Genomic DNA, 19,849 nt, shown 5'->3' on the forward strand with positions numbered 1-19,849 from the left:
GTGTGCATACAAATATGTGTAAAGGCACACTAAGATATACCCCTTATCCTTGTTCAGAGTAAGAATGACCCTCCCAGCAGATCATCCCAGACAGGAGGAGCTTTTTATTTATATTTTTTAACAAAGCCAGCCAGTGCCTCTGGTGGCTGCTGGAGATATGGTGGTTGCCAGGGCAACAGAGAGTGACATGGGAAGAAGACGACGACCATGGTGCTGTTTCCAGGTTGCCAGTGATGCAATGCTCTTTAATTGCATCCCCCATCAACTGAGATGCTTCCACAGCCCACAGTGTCCTATCAAATGCTAGCCAGGCTTCATGCCAAGGGGGAACAGGTCACGTGCTATGAGGATGCCTAAAACTCTACTACAGGAAGAAAAAGGAAGAGTGGCATGACAAAGAACAGTGCAGGACGCTGCCCCCACCCTTATTGCTTGGGACTGGGGTGGGCAAGCACCACAGGCACCAAACCAGAGAGAAACTTGATCAGAATTGGGAAGCTGGAGACACCCACATAACGTTTTGAGTATTAGCCAGATGATATCAACTGTCAGAACCAACAAAACCAAAAGGGACAACTCTCTACCTACCAGCTACATGACTAATTGCTGTCTCCACACACAACTGTGGTTTCTCTCCTTGTTCCTAAACTCTACCTATCTGTAACACTGAAGCATCAGGATGCTACGAAAGGAAAGGGAACCAAATCTAATTCACTTACCATTGCTACATAGACATTAGCCAATGTGAAATGATTGACAACAAAGTGTGGGGCAATTTCTACTGCCATTGTAGCCACAATGATGGCATCATTCCAAAGCTTTGCATTGTGAAAGATGTTTGCTAGGCTTATGAGTGGCACATCCTGAAAGAGAAGAAAAGTGGAACAAATCTAGTGAGAAGAGTATGTTGCTTTAGGCCGAATCAGGTCATTGGAAATGACAGCTGTTGAAAGAACCGGCTTTGCTTATTAGGGTCAGATTCTATTTGGGGGGCTTTTCTTTTCTTTTCTTGCATTGCCAAGACAGATTTTAATGTATAATGGCAAAATGAAATGACAACTGTTTAAGTGACAGTGTGCCAACAGAATTTCCTAAACAAATAAATCATGCTGAGATTATGAACTGTCCAAAAGGCAGTGCCTTTTTGTTGTTGTTTTTGGGAGAAAGAGTTTGGTAGCCTGATATCCTGAAAAGTCCAGGTCATCTATGTGCAGGCATGCAGCTGGTTTTGTGTTCCATTATGGGAGCAAAACTTAGCTAGCCTCTGTTGTGCCTACTGCAAGCACACAAAACACAGGCTGGATCCAAATGCTCTCTTGCATTTTGTTTTGTTTTGGGAGGTGGACGTTTCCCCAGCTATAATCCTTCATACTGCACTGCACACTGCCCTCTATCCAGAACAGCTTTCCAGTGGGGGAAGAGGCTGCAGCCAAGAGCCGAAACCAGCAAGCCAATCTTATTATTGTGAACGGAAGTGTTTCTGCCACACTTTATATCTATTTTGAAGGCAACTGGAAGGCAACTGTAGATGATTGCCCTAAAATACTTTAAGGTTGTCTTGAAACTTCTGTATTCAGTTATTTATTCATGTGGGAGATGTTCTGGAGGCGTTAGTAACAGTGAAAGCACATAAACTTAGACACACAAACTGAAAGCTGGAAATCACAGACAGGCACACAGGCAATACAACACATACCTTCATATGATAGGGAGTATGATGCAGAGCTTGCCGGAGGCAGTCAATTGCTTTTTTCCCTTGACCTTTTACCCTCCAGTAAAGGGCTGCCATGCTGGAGAGGACCCAAGAGGTTTGATTCTGGTGTGGCATAAAAAACACAAGATGGGGTGGGAGGAGGGCAATATCATATATCAATCATATTTGCACAATGACCTCATTATTTTCCTTCATCCATCCTAAGCTTATTCAAAAATTAAGGCACTTAACAACTTAGTAATGCACATCTTGTCTATGCAGACAGCATTATAGCAAAGGGCGCTCATGGATGTCTGCAATGGGTACAACGGCTATGTGCTTTCTTCCAAAAGCAGAATCTCGTATTTTGCTTAGTGGAGAAATGCTGCCACTCTTTGGTGATTTTCAGTAACCATTTTAACTACTGGTTAAGAGTTCTGTTTCCCTTGAGGTGTTTCAAAGGAGTTGGATGGTCAGAGACAGGGCGGTGGGGAGAAGAAGCCTGGGATGAATGCCAGCATGCCTGTTTTTCAAAAGGACCAACGAAGACGCTATAATCTCTGAAAAGGTACATTTAGGGCAGGGATCAGTGAACTTTTTCAGCAGGGGGCTAGTCCACTGTCCCTCAGACCTTGTGCGGGGCCGGACTATATTTTGAAAAATAATAATATGAACGAATTCCTATGCCCCACAAATAACCCAGAGATGCATTTTAAATAAAAGGACACATTCTACTCATTTAAAAACACTCTGATTCCTGAACCATCCATGAGCCAGATTGAGAAGGTGATTAGGCTGCTTCCGGCCCCCGGGCCTTAGTTTGCCTTCTCATGATTTAGGGAGACCCGAGACTGGTGCATTGCCAAAGGGAAATGGTAAATAGGCGCCCTTTGACAGTGTAAGAGGTTTCTGGTCTAATTTAGGGTGTTTTCCGTTTAAAATAATAAATATAATACTGAAATCAACACAAAGAAACATCCAATTTACACCATTTACAAGAATGTACCACTTTATAAGCAAATTTTAAACAATGATTACTATTACAATCCAGAATATAATACCCACAAATAAGAAAGAGAATAATAATGATTTACTAATGCATGTTAGCTTCTGCTTTCCATTGTTTTATCATTGCCTTTCCTCAACATACTGCGGAACCTCCTCTCATACATGTCACCCCTTGGAATGACTACTGCAGTGGTCTTTATTTGGAACTGCTCTTGAAGAGGACTCAAAAGCTTCAAGTGGTGCAGAATGCTATAACCTACCTCCCTGAGAATGTAAGGAAGTTGGAGCATTTTAGTCAGCTTCTGGGCTCAGTTCAAGTTACCGGCTTTAACTTTTGAAGCCTTACAAGCCTTCCGAGATAGCTCTCCACGTATGTGCCCCTTTCCCACCAGTTAAGCTTTTCAACAGGTCCTCTGCTGGCATGGCATCATTATGGGAAGTAAGGATGACCTCCACAAGAAGCCAAGCCTTCTCAGTCACTGACCCCAAATTGTGTTACCACTCCCCAGAAGTCTGCCAGAGTACAGTCATACCTCGGGTTACAGCTGCTTCGGGTTGCGTTTCTTCGGGTTGCAGACCACCAAAACTTGGAAGTACCAGAACGGGTTTTGGCGGGTGCACAGAAGCGCTAAATTGCACTTTGCCCATGCGCAGAAGTGCCGAATCACAACCCACGCATTAGCAGACGCGGGTTGCGAACATTGTGGGTTGAGAACATGCACCCCGCACGGATCACATTCGCAACCTGAGCGTCCACTGTAAATCACATTAGAGAGGCTGCAGGAAGGTGCTCAGTTGATAAATAATGCTCCCAATGATGGCTTTAATTTTATATTTGTTGTTGATTTTTAAAAATGTGTATTGGGAGCCACTTTATAAGAATATTTCAAAGAGAGAGAATCCAGCCTTGCGGTGGTATTCAATGTAGCACTCTCACAATTGTTCTGTCTGTGCAAGTGTCCCAGCTTGCCAGACAGAATGATACCTCCTCACCCTGTGTACTGTTCTGGGATTTCTCCCGACCACCCCAGAGCCAATTTTGGGGTGTATGCAGGGTCAGTAAGGGGCGGGGAGCAGAAGCAGAAGCCCTGATTTGTATCGCAGGTATTGAGGCAATACTACTGGTTACAGAGATGGCTATCAACCAGGTAAATTTAAGACAATATGAACTTGTAAGCTCTTAGTTGTGCACACCTACCTTTTCTAGAACTTTGGCTATTCGAGTCCCAACTTGTTCTAAAGACTGCGGTGGATAATGGTCTTTCCCAAGATTCTGCAACACCTGAGGAACAAGAGAAGGCAACAGCTTAGGGTAATACAATCAATGCCATCTTAAAATCTGCATATTCCCCATCGTTCAGCCCGGACACTGAGGTCCAGCTCTGAGGGCCTTCTGACAGTTCCCTCCCTGTGAGAAGTGAGGTTACAGGGAACCAGGCAGAGGGCCTTCTTAGTAGTAGTGCCCGCCCTGTGGAACACTCTCGCATCAGATGTCAAGGAAATAAGCAACTATCTGACTTTGACATCCCTGTTTAGGGAAGTTTTTAATGTTTCATCGTGTTTTAATATTTCGTTGGGAGCCGCCCAGAGTGGCTGGGGAAGCTTGGCCAGATGGGCGGGGTTTAAGTAATTAATAATAATAATAATAATAATAATAATAATAATAATAATAATAATATAGAACTTTTGCCTGATTTTATTTGGGTTGCTGGGGGAGTCAGGTTCATGGAATTTGAACTTCTGATTCACTTGAGTCACATGGCAGGATAGCTCAACAAAGGTTCGTTCTGTACAGGCACACCGCCTCAAACCACAATGTTGTGCATTAGCACACCATTGGCATCGGATAAATGTTGAACAGAGGCAATATGAGCACACTTTTCATACTGCACATCCTTTCCCCACAGGTGTCCTGCACATCTGTTTTAATGCTAAAGTGCAATCTGGAAGCACAAGAAACCTGCGTTGGCACTGCCATCTGTCAACATCTGTTTCACACATGCTGCTAAACTACCACTAGCACTGGGTAGACAGCAATAGGAAATGTTACCTGCAATGTGCAAAGAAGCTTCTTACCAGTGTGTGTGTGAAGCCCACAGGTTAGCCTACCTCTTTTAGCTGACTCTCTCCCATGTAATGAAGACTAGCCCGATTGGCAACACCTTGAAGGTGATCCAAAGTATGCATGCTGGCAGGTAGGTTGGCATTGCAGAGAGGTTCCACGGCAGGTTCCTGCAGCTGGGTTGCAAAATCTATGTGTTCTGTAATACTAGAAATGAAGGGAAGGCCAAATCTCATCATAAATGAAGCATTCAGAGAAAGAGGTTGAAGGAGCAACAGTTCCAGGGCAGCAATAGCTTCTCCACAACACATTGTATGTCTGCACTCTACCAGCTGATTTCAAGTTATTTATTTAGGTTTTTTTTTTTTAAAAAACATGTTTCTACAGTGACTTATAATTGAACTCCTCCCAATAGCTTATAAATAAAATTTAAAACATAAGTAAATAAGCAGCAACGTTAAAACTCGGCACTAAAAATCCATTCTTTAGTCTAGATGTTAATTGTATCTTAATACAGACATCTTATGAGGCACACCCCAGGGCTGGCTAGTTGCTCCTGTACCAGCCTTACATCGGGACTGAGGACTGGCATGTTCCTTTTGCTTCTACCCCTTGCCTCTGCGTTCTGGAACAACCATTTGCACTGAGAAAGTGGACAGCATCCCAAATTATTATTTGCATGCTTGTGTCAAAACTTGGAACATCTGAGCCCACCGTCTCCTCCAAGTACAGCTATACTTTGAGTAGTCAGTCAGTCACTTAATAATGGATTGATATATGCATCTATTTCATTGCCCCGATCCTCCAAATGAAACAAGTTCAGCTAATCAGCTTTGAATGCTTGCACAAGTCTTCTCAATTTTCAATGAGATTCATCTTAAGATAGTAAAGGAAAAAAAGGAGCTTCCTTTAAAAAAAGGGGGGATAGATTTTATCTTCATTTTAGACAAAGAGCTTTTATTGCAAAATACTCTTATAATAATGCTTAAGGGAGAAGCAGGCTACTCAAATCTGTTGCTACCATTCCTTGCAAAATCCAGAAATTACTTATGGAGCAAAAAAACAACTGGCAGTTTCCCAATCCTAGTATGTGGATATGTAACAGCAAGCTTCCAAATCCTTCATAATGCATTCCTTTAGCATTAGGTTTCACTTTCCCACAGTAAGATGGTATAAATGCTGATATTGCCAATGAAACTACACAGGCGTTAAGAAATCTGTTAATAAGCCAGACAGTATGTTCCAGAGTTAACAGATTGTGTTATGACATGATTCCTGCTCACTCAGCATTGTATTATATCAACCGGGCTTAGGTCCTGGCTTTAGCAACAAAAATTTCAAGCCAGCTACCTGAGAATGTATTATTTAGAAAGTGGCATTCCACACTTGGCAGCAACTCACACAGCTTTCAGGTTGAGAGAGCTCCAAATATGATTTAAAAGTTGAGAGGCACATATAAAAATACTCAAGTTAAGATACACTGCTGCTTTAGTGACATGCCACCTGAACTATGGCAATGTGCTCTATGCGGGGCTGCTTTTGAAGATGGTTGACAGAATGATACTAGGGCAGAATGTGGCTGTCATAACACTGAATTTACTTTTGAATGCCACCATCTTGAACATTTATCTAATAACCTGACTACCTCACTGCTCATTCCTAACACCACATCATTTATGAACCGCTGTCTTTTAAGTTCTGCAGGGCAGGAGATACTGCTGGAGGGCACTGTTAACAGATGGTGACATATTGTGCGTTAAAAGAGACAAAGGTGATTATCCTGGGATACTATGGATGACATGATTATGTAAAAAGGTAAAGGACCCCTGGACAGTTAAGTCCAGTCAAAGGCGACTATGGGGTTGCGGTGCTCATCTCACTTTCAGGCCGAGGGAGCTGGTGTTTGTCCACAGACAGCTTTCCGGGTCATGTGGCCAGCATGATTAAACTGCTTCTGGCACAATGGGACACCGTGACAGAAGCCAGAGTGCACGGAAACACAATTTACCTTCCTATAACAGTGTTATAGATTAGCCTCCCTATAACAGTGTGGCGGGAGTAGGCAGAATTCAGTGCACCAGCCCATAATATTTTAGAACACTGATCAGTGTTCACCAGCCTGGTGACCTTTAGCTGTTTTGGATTCCAAGTCCCATCAGCTCCAGTCAGAATGCAGGGAGGGCACCCAGCTGGTGAAGGGCGCCACAGATTATCTGTACTGGTTTGTGCACTAACCCAGTTTGTTTTCAAGAAAAAACACTCACTCGATATTTTTAGCAGAAACAGCAAGCCATGTGCTGGCTACTGTAGTAAGTTCTACTCTGCGAAGTTTTATGCACTCATCAGGACTTGGCCAACCCAAGCTGCGGTAGTCTCGCCTTTTCCCTGGAAAGAAGCAAACAAGTTTTTAGTATTAAGCCTGAACACAGTGAAAATATGCAGTGCACACAGCAAAATAAGGGATATTGCAGCTGGCTAACTGTTACAAATAACTGCTTATGTGAGTGTTCTAATCATGCGAACAGGTCAACATCTGAAGTGGGAGACATATAGAAGATTATGATGGATACATTTGAGTCTGGAAAAAAACACCGCAAAATGCATTTTTCTATTTATTAGCCACTGCAATTTTCTGTTGCACCCCCACTTCAGTCAATAATTTATACATGGGAAAATAAACGGATAATTAAAACACAAGTATCAACATAATTATTAATACTGGCCCTAAGGTAAGAGGTCATAGGAAACTCCAAGTTAAAAGAACTTTGGGATCTCTATCCAGAAATTCCGCAACCACACACACAATATGAAAAGCTTCAACATTTTCTTTACACAATGGTTGAATATATTCTACTTTGCAACTTTTTGAACAGCAAATTGTGAATAGACCTCTGCTGCTCAGATCCATGTATGGAGACATAGGAGCCAACTCCTAGGGGGCGAGGGGTCTTTGGCCCCCCAATACAATATGTGAGGGGGCTCGGCCTCCCCAAAGTGGATGGGCATTGCCATTCAAATGGTGTGTGTGCACTGCGTCATGTGGTCGATTATGTGGGGCAGGGCTTGCCCCTCCCCAAATATTTTATTCAAGTTGGTGCCCCAAGTTGGTGTGGCTTGGTGTGAATGTTTTTTTTTACTGTCCAGCACAGGTGGATTTAGGGGAGCATGGATACAGAGCCTTGGGGGCGCCACAACTATTATATAAAGTGGAAGGCAAAAGGCAGGGTTTGGGCATTGAATTTTGGCATCACACAAGGCGCCACTCAGCCCAGTCTTAGTTCATCAGACCAAGAGTCCTGGAAGTCTCTGCTGGTAAGTGTAGTATTACTAAAAAAGGCAGCAAACAGACAACACAGGTGGAAGAAACTGGCAGACGTCCCTTAGGAAACAACAGTCCTATCCCTGCCATAATTCTGTACATCCCATCCCTACTCTGGGGTTTAGGACCATCTATTTTTATGCTCTCTTGGCCATGCTATGTTTTTAAGTTTGGCTCAGGTGGTGCCTTGCTCCTAAGTTGCATTCAGCCATGGCATTTGGCATGGTTGCTTTGTCTTCTCTTAGTCCCAGGATGAATGCTTCTCCAACAAAATCATGCTACTAAAGAGAGAATGAAAGAGACGAGGGTAGCTTAGGTGACTCAGATCAAGAAGCACCTCAAATGCCCTCACCAACATGAATACAGCCCCTGCTCCTTATTATAAGGTAAGTAAAAGGAATAAGATAGCAATTCTTCTACACAGAAATACATACTTTCAGAAACCCAAGTTTGACTCTGAGCTTGACTCTGAAGTAATTTAGACAAAAGGTTAATTAAGCCCTATGCCACATTTTAACCCACAGATCCTCACAGTTTTGTTACTTGTTTGTCCCTAATTCATGTATGATGAATATAACCTGTGGAGTCCTCAGGTCTTAAGTCACACTTTTATTCGTGTTCATTCTGCTCGCATGACTGTGACTTTGGCTATTGGGAAATATTGTATCATGCTATACATCTAACACTAACTCATTGACTATAGCAAAAGGCTACACTGTCGTTTCAGGACAGAAGGATCAACAGACTTACATTCTTTTTTTAAAAAGGTTCCCCACTCCTCACCTATGTAATCATTTCTTATGCTTCACTTGAATCAATCATGAATAAAACACAACCTGAAGCTCTAAAAAAATAATAATCCTCAAAATATATATACCTGGTGGTCCTGGGGAGGGTATTTTTGGCCCACTGATCTCCAATGCCATTTGGTAAAGGTTATCATTTTCTCCATTTACTCCCTCCTCTCCATTTTTTCCTGCTGGCTCTTGTGGATCTAGGTTTTCCGTTTTGGGTTTCTTTACACGTTTTACTTGGAATGTTATCTGTCAAAGAAAAAAAACATCATGAGGGTTAGCAACCAAATATATCAGGCGTGCTGTTGAGAATAAAGAGATAGCTGGCTTTCGGTGGTCTGAGTTGATTTCAAGGACAATTTCCAGACAGTTTCTCTTTTCCCTGGATCTCCTGGCCCTCCTCCTTCTGATTGCATTTCATTCATCAAATTGCGCAAGTATATAAAAATAATTCACTTAACACAAGGTTGGGCAACAATTCAGCACTGAGGACCACGCTTGCAACAGATAATCAACATTGCATGGAGAGTCTCACGGGTGAGATAGAGAAGTCTGGAGGGCCACTAGATCTGTGGTTCGTCACCCCGTCATAGGACTAACATAGCGAGGGTAAAGAAGACCATAGGGTGAGTATTCACGTAAATTTTACTCACAGAAGACCTACTGAAACTAATGGAAAACTAACGGAAAAATAACTAATGGAAAAATAACATTTTATAACAATTGACAATTACAATTGATAAACATCAATGAAAACACACATTAGTACAGCTGAGAAACACAGAATTAATATACTATATATTATATACATCAGGCAATAATAAGAGGTCTAATAAGGAATGCTATATTCAAAATACAACTTGATCTGTGATTGACTTACTGGAATGCTGAAGCAAAATGATCATTGCAGACTCAGGGGAGCAAACAGGGAGGGACTATATAATGGACTATGTTAAGCGTTTTCTAGCCACTTGATATAAACTACAGGAACCAACGGGCAGACAATGTAACCGATATAGAATTTGAGTAATGTGTTCTGAAGGTTTGGCCCCCTTGTCATGGACTTTGAAGAAGCACGAACTCAGGATGAAAGGAAGAAATGAGCTAAGAGGGAGCCATGTCTGGCAAATCCTCACCGTGATCAACTACCACCCAGAAACCTATGTTCCATGGGACAATGTTATCTCATGTGATTATCAGGATGCCCGAGCAAGGCTATAGATAACACAGAGACACTGTACAAGAAATACGCAGCTTGACCTTGCTGATGGGAGTTCTTACCCATTCAGTTTCGTCATCGTCGTCATCTCCACAATCTCCAAAACAAGAGCTGGGAAGTCCGTCCTGAGAACCTTTCTTGAGGACACGGATCCCTTGCAAGTCCATCCGATGGCCTTTTACTTCCAGTGCTCCCTCAAAGGCTTCAAGGGGCCATGAATTTTCAAACTCGTCGACCAATGCCAACATTTCTTCGGACATCTGAGCATCTCCCAAACTCTCCACTTCTTCTGAACCATTGCTTTCGGCAATGACGGTGCCTGCAAAGGGGGAGCGATAAAATAAATCGCTCGGATCAAAAGCTGTATTATAATTAGGCTTAGCTGCCAGACAGGATGGCATAACACTTCTGCTTTTGCTTATGGCTAAACGAATCCATAACCTTTCCTTGCCATACATAACAGCCTATATATGTTGAAAAGTCAAGTCACAATATCCGAGACATTATCGGAGATTACATATTAATTACAATAATGGTGTGAAAGGCACGACTGTGTGAACCTATCCTTGTTGCAAGACCATTCCCCCCGCCCCCCGTAAAACAAGAACACAGAAGAGTTGTTTTGCATAAGGATCCAATGCTTAAGAACTGATTAAAACTTTCAGCACTATGATATTCTCAACCCACCCATATTCTGTTTTTATCTGAAACCAAGACTATGGGAATCAATTTTACACATAGTTTTTTTTTAAAACGATATAAATGCAGGCTGATGGTAATAAAACCTCCAAGCGGTTTATAATAAATATTTTAAAAAGTTTGATTTAAGTAATTAAAAACTCTTAAAAGTTGATTGAAACCAATAGTAAACTAAAGAGGGATTAAAACACAGCAGCATCTTTGTGTCTGGATAGACTTGCTTAAAGACTTGCTTAAAGAAAGATGTTTTAGCAGGTGCTGAAAAGAGTAAAGTGAAAGAACCTGCCTGATGTCAGTAAGTGATGGGTTCCAAAGTATAGGTGTTGCTACGCTAAAAGATTCTTACAACTTGTCACTTTGGATTGAAAAGGACTGATCTTTCAAAGCCCTCTCATTAAATTGTTTGTTGGTTTGAAAGCAATAATTTGAATAGCTCTCAGTAGCGACCCTGCTTGGAAAGTTTACATTGTAAGGACAGATCTAAAAAGCTTGATTGGCACAAGCATCATTTTTTTCCACTGTATTTTCCAGGAATGAGTATTTTTAGGCAATCAAAATTATTTTTTGATTGCTAATTTTTCAAAATCAGACAATATTCTGTTATCTGGAAAATACCCTTTCCCATATTGGGGGGGGGGGGGGGAATTATCCAACCTGAAGAGCTCAGGACCTAAAAGGTATTAAAAATGTATTCAACTCATAACTCAAGCTCTCAAGCCACCATGCAGGCGATTCCATTAAGTTCCTCTAAAAAATGTCTCTGGTGAAGCTATCATTCAAGAGGCAAAATACATCAAAAGCAGCTGCATGCTTCTCTTAATGAAATCTGCACGAAGTTCCCATTAGTTGAACGGAGCAGCAGTTCCCAGAAACTGGAGCATTTCACTAAGTCATGTAAAGTGAGGGGATTACACACAGGGATTGTTCACAGAAAAACTCCTGCTGGCATGACAAGAAGGAAATTCTGTGGACTTGCCCTTCCACCGAGCAGAGAATGGTAAGGACAATGCACATTGCCTCAGTATGATGTGGCAGCTGCAGAAAGTGCAAATTGCTCATTTGTACAATTGGGGAGAGGAACAGGTAGTTGCTTGGCTCTATTCACATGACTGAGATATGGATTGCACCTTTTGATCTGAATCAATTCCCTTTTACTTCCTATTTTTGTGTTGGGATATTGACTCAGAAATAATTAGCGAGTGTGACTTCCTATTAGGAAGCCTCATATTAATGAAAGAGGATGAATTTGGGTAGAGGGTATCAGGCAAGCATCCTATGTACCTACAAAGGCATGATCACTAAATGGGAGTCCCCAGAGTTTACTTGCAGTATGTCTCTAAACTGTGATTGCTGAGAGCTTAACAAGAGGAGTAGGGCACTTGTTGATCTCCCAGAAGCATGTGGTATGGTGGGCTACTATTAGAAAGAGGGTGCAGGACCAGACAGACCTCTGTTCTGAGTGAGGATGGATCTTCATCTAATCTAATCTAATCAAGGATCCCATTTTATCACAAACTCCACATGCGCTCTCAGAGCAATGTGACACCATTGGCATGTCTGACAGATGGGAAAGTCCTTTAACAATGGAATTAAACTACAATCCTATGCAATCAAGCAATATGTCTCTACTTTCCCTAATCGTTCTGCAATCAAATTGTATGTAGCTCAGTGAAGCCTGACTTATACATGACATGGACCATAGGCAAGGATGTGTTCTTTTGGTGCTCTACTATTTTTTTAAGCACCCAACAGGTGCGGTGACTTATTTTGTGGTCCAGGCAGGTATGCCATGGACAAATGAACCAGCAGATATGGCAAGTGCATTTAAACATATGCATTTCCGTGCAAGGGATTTATCTGTAGCCTGCTCTGCTAAGATGGTCAAGGGTGTAAGTACAGCAGAGATGGCCAACTTCAACATTAAGGTCCTTGTATCCTTAATGGTTGTATCAAAGTAGGAAGTTTCAAATTGCTGCAGAGAAGCTGCACACAATGAAATTCCTTCTCTCATACATTTATCAACGCTAATAATGAAAAAGAGGGGCTTTCCAAATTTCGAGAGGTACAAAGTAACAACTGCTCTGAAAAAGAAGAAAAGACTCAACCCCACTTTGCTGTGTTCACTATTCCAATATTCACTTACTTTCTAAAGTCAAAGAGGATGACTCTGTTGTGGAACTGTGAAGAAGATCTGTGGAATCGTCATCAGTCACTGCCACAAGATTTTCTTCCATGGATATGATCTCAGAATCGGGCTTGTCAAGGTACTTCTGCTTGGTATGGCTGTTGCCTTGGCTCTTCTCATGACAGTGGCCTGTGAAACACACAGACATGACTCCCTTAGGCCAAGCTGCTATAATCATCTGAATTACTGATACACACAAATGGTCTACAAACAAGGATGATCATGTACAATGCTTTGGAAATTAATGGCAGTCATTAAGTGACACACTTTCCGAAGTATCTCACCTTGTCAATCACAGGTGGGAAGAGGGGCACTTGGATGGGCTACGGAATAGAAAATCAACAAGTGCAAAAGGAAGAGGGAGAACGACGGCAAGAATAAAAATATGGAATGCATTTTTATTTAGAAACCAACCCTACAGACAGTGCCCTAAGTCCTACAACATCATAGTTGAAACAGAACTGAGTGGGGGACAAAAACCATGTCCCTTGATGTGCACACACGGAAGGGAGGACAGGACACCCACCCCAAACTCTAGCCAAGCTTTGAAAGCTTCCTGATGAGACTCTGAACATACACAGAATTCATTATGTTAGACTACACAGAGAGCACAACGATTTTCCTGCTCGCTCTTTCTTTCTGCTGCAGTATGAAGGCTGGGTCCTATTCTTGAAAATCCTGTTATTTGACTCTAACTTGGTTTCTACTGGGTTGATTTTGATGGCTAAGTTCAAATACTGCTCTGTCTCTCTTTCTCTTTAACTGATACAAATCTGCTCAGGAAAGCCTTACAATGTAAGTGTATAGGTAAGATTTGTGAAATAAAGTGATACCTTGGTTCTCGAACTTTATCCGTTTCAGGAGTCCGTTCGACTCCCAAACCATTCGAAAACTGAGGTGTGGCTTCCGATTGGCTGCAGGAGATTCCTGCACTCAAGCGGAAGCCGCATTTGACGTTTGGCTTCTGAAAAACATTCGCAAACTGGAACACTTACTTCCAGGTTTGCAGTGCTTGGGAGCTGATTTGTTCGGGAGCCAAGCTGTTCGAGTACCAAGGTACCACTATAAATATCTCCTCAAGCCACATAATCCATGGCACGAGTCAAGATTAAACCAGTTTCCTGTTTCAGCCAAACCATAGTTAACGATTTTGGAACAAGTCAAGTGAACTTCAAATGGTTTACAAACAAACAAGTATGCATGTGCAACCAGATCAGTGAAAACGTTTGTGAACTAGTCATACTGGGAACATGCTCAGCTGCTAAAATGCAATTTTAGGTTTGGGTATCCATTGCTCCAAGTGAAATATAAGTAAGAAGGCTCAGGATCTCACATAAATAAGGCCAGACTTTTGTTACTTAGGGAGAGGCCAAAACGGAACAGAGCAAGCTCTAAAGGACATGCAGCCTCAATAAGAATCTCCCTCTTTAATCTGCTGGTGAGTGGTATTCTATTCAGTAACAGAATGAAGATGATAACCAAAATTATTTTACAATGTAGGCTAATGACAGAGTAGCATAAGCAGCTAAACTTCACACACTTGTAAAGCATCTGCTATACAATTACATTTGTCTTTGTCATCTCTCCCTGGTCTCACCACTGCGCCTCCCTCCCCTCCCCCAACTCATCTCACAACCCCCCCCCCCCATTAAAATTTAATTGGTTTCATCTTTTAAAATCTGCTTTATGCAGACTCATGTATAATTCATCAGAGATAGTGAGCACAGGACCACAACACGGAAATGCGGCCTTTTTGGTGACATCTGATCCAGACTACATTGTGAGATGCCCTTCAGCATAATGAACCTTGGATACTTTAGCATTCCAAAAAAATAAATAAGAGGATGCTATGGAAAAGCCTTATGGTGCATGCGTGTGTTTATATACACCCACACTAAAAAGAACACTGTGGAGAAGAGATGAGGGAAGGACAAAATGGGAAAAGAATGAAATGCTAGAATAATATGCTTGTTAAGCTAGCACCATCTTTTTTATTCGTTTTAAATAGATTAGATCAGGGGTGACCAACTCCCAAGAGACTGCGATCTACTCACAGAGTTAAAAACTGGCAGTGATCTACCCCCTTTTTGGGGGTTTGGGTCAAAGTCTACCTGTTGGACATGCCTGGACTAGATGATGGCACACACCATTTTTAGAAGATGAACCCCTGCTATATAGTGGACACTCGGGTTGCGAACGTGATCCATGCAGGATGCATGTTCACAACCCACAGTGAACTGCACACATGCAGGTTGTGATTCGGTGCTTCTGCGCATGTGCAAAATGCGATTTAGCGCTTCTGCGCATACGCAACCACCGAAACCCGGAAGTAACCCGTCCCGGCACTTCCGGGTTTCGGCGGTCCATAACCCGAAAAAGCGCAACCTGAAGCAGCTATAACCCAAGGTATGACTGTACTAAGAAAGCCAAGGAACCTACTTTACTTTACAGAAGTAAAGCAGTTTTACTTTTACAGAAAAAGCAGTTGGAGTATTGAAAACCAGTAGCAGCACTCAAAGAGCCACTTTTCGATCTAACGTCTAACACGGAAAGATCTCAGATGCTGGAAGTCTTGACACCACTTGCCAGTGTGTAACGGCATCAAGTGGGGGAAATAATAGAAAATGGCACTGCTTTGGAGGACTTCTAGTTGAACAGAAGTGGGGAACCCTGTGCAGCCTGATAGCTGTGCTCCCTTCATAGGCACCTCGCAGGGTGGGCAGGGCCACAGGCAAAAATGGGTGGGCCAATAGGAGCAACTCTGACTTTTGCACGAAGTCTACAATCCAGCCCAACAAAAGTCAGAGGTTTCTACACGTCCCCAACTCTGTATTGTCCATCCAGCCAAGCAAGAAGCCCCGTCACAGTTCAAGGGCACATTCTAGGGAAGCAAAAGCACTTGAGAAGGGCATGGAGGCATTTGGTTCCTTACTTCTCTATTAGAAGATCATCAGCTGAACAGGCGCCAATGTACACCATGATATTGTTGAAATCAGGGCAACTGCAATTTTGATTACCTATAATTGATACATCCAAGTTGTAGGTGGTTTCCTCTCAACAATGGTAAGGCTTCAATTTATATAATACATTTTAATTTAACATTATAAAGTAACCACAGAAATGACAAAGAAAGCAACATAGATAGTAAAGCAGTAAGGATGCTAGACATGTTCTTTGGTGAAAAAAGGTTGAAGGATCTGGGCGAGCACATTCTAGAGAAAACTAGCATTCAGAGGCACATGGCCTCTTGACAGCAGTGGTAGAACATAGCCTTTGATAGTGTCATCCTCCAGACATTTGTCCAATCCTCTTTTAAAACCACCCGAGTTGATGGCCACCACTACCTCCGGTGGAAGCAAATTCCATAGTTTATAACTATACAGTATGTGGAAGGAGTGCTTACTTTCATCTGTCCTGAATTCAACTACATTGGATGTCCCTCAGTTCTAGTGTAATGAGAGAGGGGGAGAAACTTATTTCTATCCACTTTTTCAACACACAGCATAATTTTATATACCTCTATCATGCATCCTCTTATTCACATTTTTTCCAATACCAACTTAAGAAACTGCTGTCTAGTGTCTACTTGAAGATCTCCCAGAGAGGGATCTCCCCCTCGCATGTATAAGTGTCAAACTATTTTGACTATGAAGAAGTTTCTCTTAATGTTCAACCAAAGTGTATCCTCCTGTGACTTTTTGGAAGCTCAAAAAGAAGAGTCCTAATCAGGATGTCAAATGTCTATGGAGTAGGAACCCAGCGCCCTCCACAGCTCTCTGTCCATCTCTCATGGTGGTAATATGCACCAGTCCGCCTACTGTTCTGCTATTCCTGTGATAGGGGATCTCTAGCTTGTGACTCCAATTAGGCCTGGCAGGGGTCCTAATTCATGCCATGCTACAATGGGAAAATAGATCACCTGATGTCATGATGACATCTGGTGACTGACAGTTGAGTGGTCCTGCCCTTCTGTTAAAGCTACCCATAGGGGTGCTCAGAGTTTAGCCATTCCCCACCCCGTTGGTATTTCTAGTCCTTGTGTACTTTTCTTCCACTCCCCCATTCAACCCCAAACAAGACATCAGTGGCCTAAATCCTGGAAGCAGAATCATACAATCAGTTTAGACAACATTGTTCTCTAATTTACCGTATTTTTCGCTCCATAGGGCGCACTGGACCATAGGGCGCACCTAGTTTTTTGGGGGGAAATAAAGAAAAAAAATATTCCCCCCCCCCCCGCCCCAAAGAGCAAAGAAGCCAAGACAGTGAGCAGGATCCATCCTGCTGGCTGTCTTGGCTTCCTCTTTAGCTGCGCACAACCTCTTCAGCCGGGAGAGGCTACACACGGCTTTGGCAGAAGCCAAGACACCGAGCTGGATGGATCCCACTCGCTGCCTTGGTTTCGTTTTTAGCTGTGGGGCTGGGGCGGGGGAAGCCTGAGTTTCCCCCGACCCCAGCCCCCAAAACAGGTCCAGGAGCGGCGGCAAGATTGCGCGCAACCTCGCCGCCGCTCCCAGAGCTTCCCCCGACCCCAGCCCCCAGAACAGGCTGCTATCCACAAGCCTTCAGAGCCCGGCGGGAACTCCCGCCGGGCTCCGAAGGCTTGCGGATAGCTGCCTGAAGCCTGGAGAGCAAGAGGGGGCGGTGCGCACCGACTCCTCTCGCTCTCCAGGCTTCAGCGAAAGACTGCATTCGCTCCATAGGACGCACACACATTTCCCCTTCAATTTTGGAGGGGAAAAAGTGCGTCCTATAGAGCGAAAAATACGGTACTTGACCATGGCTCTTTGGCTACACTAATGTGAATGCAATAATGGAATGAATGGCAGTTTGATTGATACCACATACTTTGATCCAATATATTATTATACGAACAAAACTAATTTAGTTGATGCTGTAATATGTAGTTCATTATCAATATACATTTCAGCAAGCGGACGTCCTCATCTATATTGATAATAAACTAGTTATATAACAAACCAGTGCACATTTGCTTTTAACTAGGGTGTTCTCACCCTAACATTGTATGTAAATATAGAAACGGGTTGATCCTATTAACATATAGGACAAACTGTAACAAAACATTTATTACTCCAATATAACTTAATTACTTTTAAATGTTACAGTTGTGACATTTCTTTTTTGCATTAGAAAAACAGTAGCAGCAAGGCACACAACCCAATGTCTGACCAATTGCATAATGGGCTCTGTTCCCAGCAACGATAGTGCTAAAAATTACCCTTATGAAATATAAACCATCACTAAATAAATCATGAAAAGGAAAAAAAAAGGGGGGAACGTCTGTCTGCTAAATTTGAACACAACGTAGCACAAAAGGGACACACGTATACAAACCCACCTCCCCAGAGAATTCAGTGGGATGGCTGACAACCCCATAGCCCCTTTAAAAATGCACAATTGATCTATGAATAATGGGGCAGGGCGGCAGCTATCGTAAAAGCCACCATACCCTAACCCTTGTCCTCCCTCGTCAATGGTTACAACAGGATTTTTCTCCCTGTGACGTGGATAGAGACCACAGCGTGTTCTCAGCCCTGTCTGGGAACGAGGCCCAACATGGAAGATGGTTTCTAAATTTAACTCTCCAACATCGTCAGCAGATAAGAAAGACTAGGAAATGCTATTTGCAATGCCTCTCAGGGTACTCTGATGCTACATATAGAGCAGCAGGCTAAGCAGTGGTGTGGCCTGAATTTCAATTAGTGCCTCAAATATAACTTGACGTCCTTTAGAAGACAGGGGAGGGTGAAACGCACAGACCGATAGGATGGCGATGGCACGTTCTCGGAAAACTTCTTTGGTTTTTGTAATACAGTTTCTCATATGCACTTCTGTTTTTTCTCTTTCCAGAATAAAATATTATCTATGTCCACAACCTTTCTTGTATGGAGAACCCCCCCATCTTCAGCCATTATCTTCCTAAATACAGGCACACCTTGGAGATAATGCAGAACAATGGAAGATAGCGACTATCGCAATTATGCAAGTAACACAATAAATCCCCACCCCCCGGTGTATATTAAAGTTATGTTTACCCTGTGCTGCAGTAGCCTATTAAGCCAGGACCCCTGGCTGCAGGGGCAGGATGGGAAAACCAGTAGCCAGCTCTACTTCTGTGGCCAGAAGAGGGGCAGCAATGGTGGGGGGCTTCCTTCCCCTGGAAGCGGCCGGGCTGCCTGCAACTGCACCCGCAACCTCATAAGGAGCAATATTTGTGAACTGCAATAAGGCAAAGCGCAATAAAATGAGGTGGGGTTCCATGGCTCTATATTTATGTAAACCAATTCTATCTATCTACTGCTGTTTAGAGCAAGCCAGAACGATAGTAGATACATTAACATTGATTTCAATGGCTGTAAACCATGACTTGGCCTGAGTCCAACCCAACATTCCTTGTTTTTAGGGTAAAATATCTGCTCAGTACTATTTCTCTTAAAACACCCAAGCAGCACACCTGAAAATGTTCCTGAGCCATGGCCACAGGACCAGAAAAACTCATCTAAGAGAGAAAAAGACTTCTTCTTGGAAGCTGCATTAATGGATCTCTTGGTGCTAAGGAAGGGCAACCTGTTCAACAATACAGACCCACCCCTAGGAATGTCTCATGTGATGGAAGACTGCCACTAATGTGCATTATAGTTAAATATTTTTAAGCAATAGATTTGCCTCTCATTTTCATAAATGTAATCAATCTGGCCTGCAGCATTATTTTAGGATTGTCACACCTAGAAGTGTAAAACTTCAAATCTTGAAAAGCATTGCTAAATAGACTGACGAGCTGAAAGCCAAGCCAATTTGATCTTCTTTCTACTTGCCTTCTTTGTGATTCAGCAGCACTTCTTTATCTTC

At 42.7% G+C, this 19,849-nt stretch overlaps 1 protein-coding gene across 2 annotated transcripts in view; it reads right to left on the reverse strand.

The window, feature by feature from the left end:
- TTC17 (tetratricopeptide repeat domain 17) overlaps positions 1–19,849 on the reverse strand; it is a 53,295-nt gene that overhangs the window by 2,441 nt on the left and 31,005 nt on the right. For both annotated transcript variants that reach the window (XM_028727717.2, XM_028727709.2), the window contains exons 17-24: positions 12,938–13,108; positions 10,158–10,414; positions 8,960–9,125; positions 7,028–7,148; positions 4,811–4,970; positions 3,900–3,983; positions 1,697–1,816; positions 720–863 (exon numbers count right to left, since the gene is read on the reverse strand). In XM_028727717.2, coding sequence (XP_028583550.2) covers positions 720–863; positions 1,697–1,816; positions 3,900–3,983; positions 4,811–4,970; positions 7,028–7,148; positions 8,960–9,125; positions 10,158–10,414; positions 12,938–13,108 — 1,223 coding nt within the window. The remainder of the gene's footprint in view (positions 1–719; positions 864–1,696; positions 1,817–3,899; positions 3,984–4,810; positions 4,971–7,027; positions 7,149–8,959; positions 9,126–10,157; positions 10,415–12,937; positions 13,109–19,849) is intronic.

Source organism: Podarcis muralis, chromosome 1 (assembly GCF_964188315.1).
Source record: "Podarcis muralis chromosome 1, rPodMur119.hap1.1, whole genome shotgun sequence".
Taxonomy (NCBI): Eukaryota; Metazoa; Chordata; class Lepidosauria; order Squamata; family Lacertidae; genus Podarcis; species Podarcis muralis.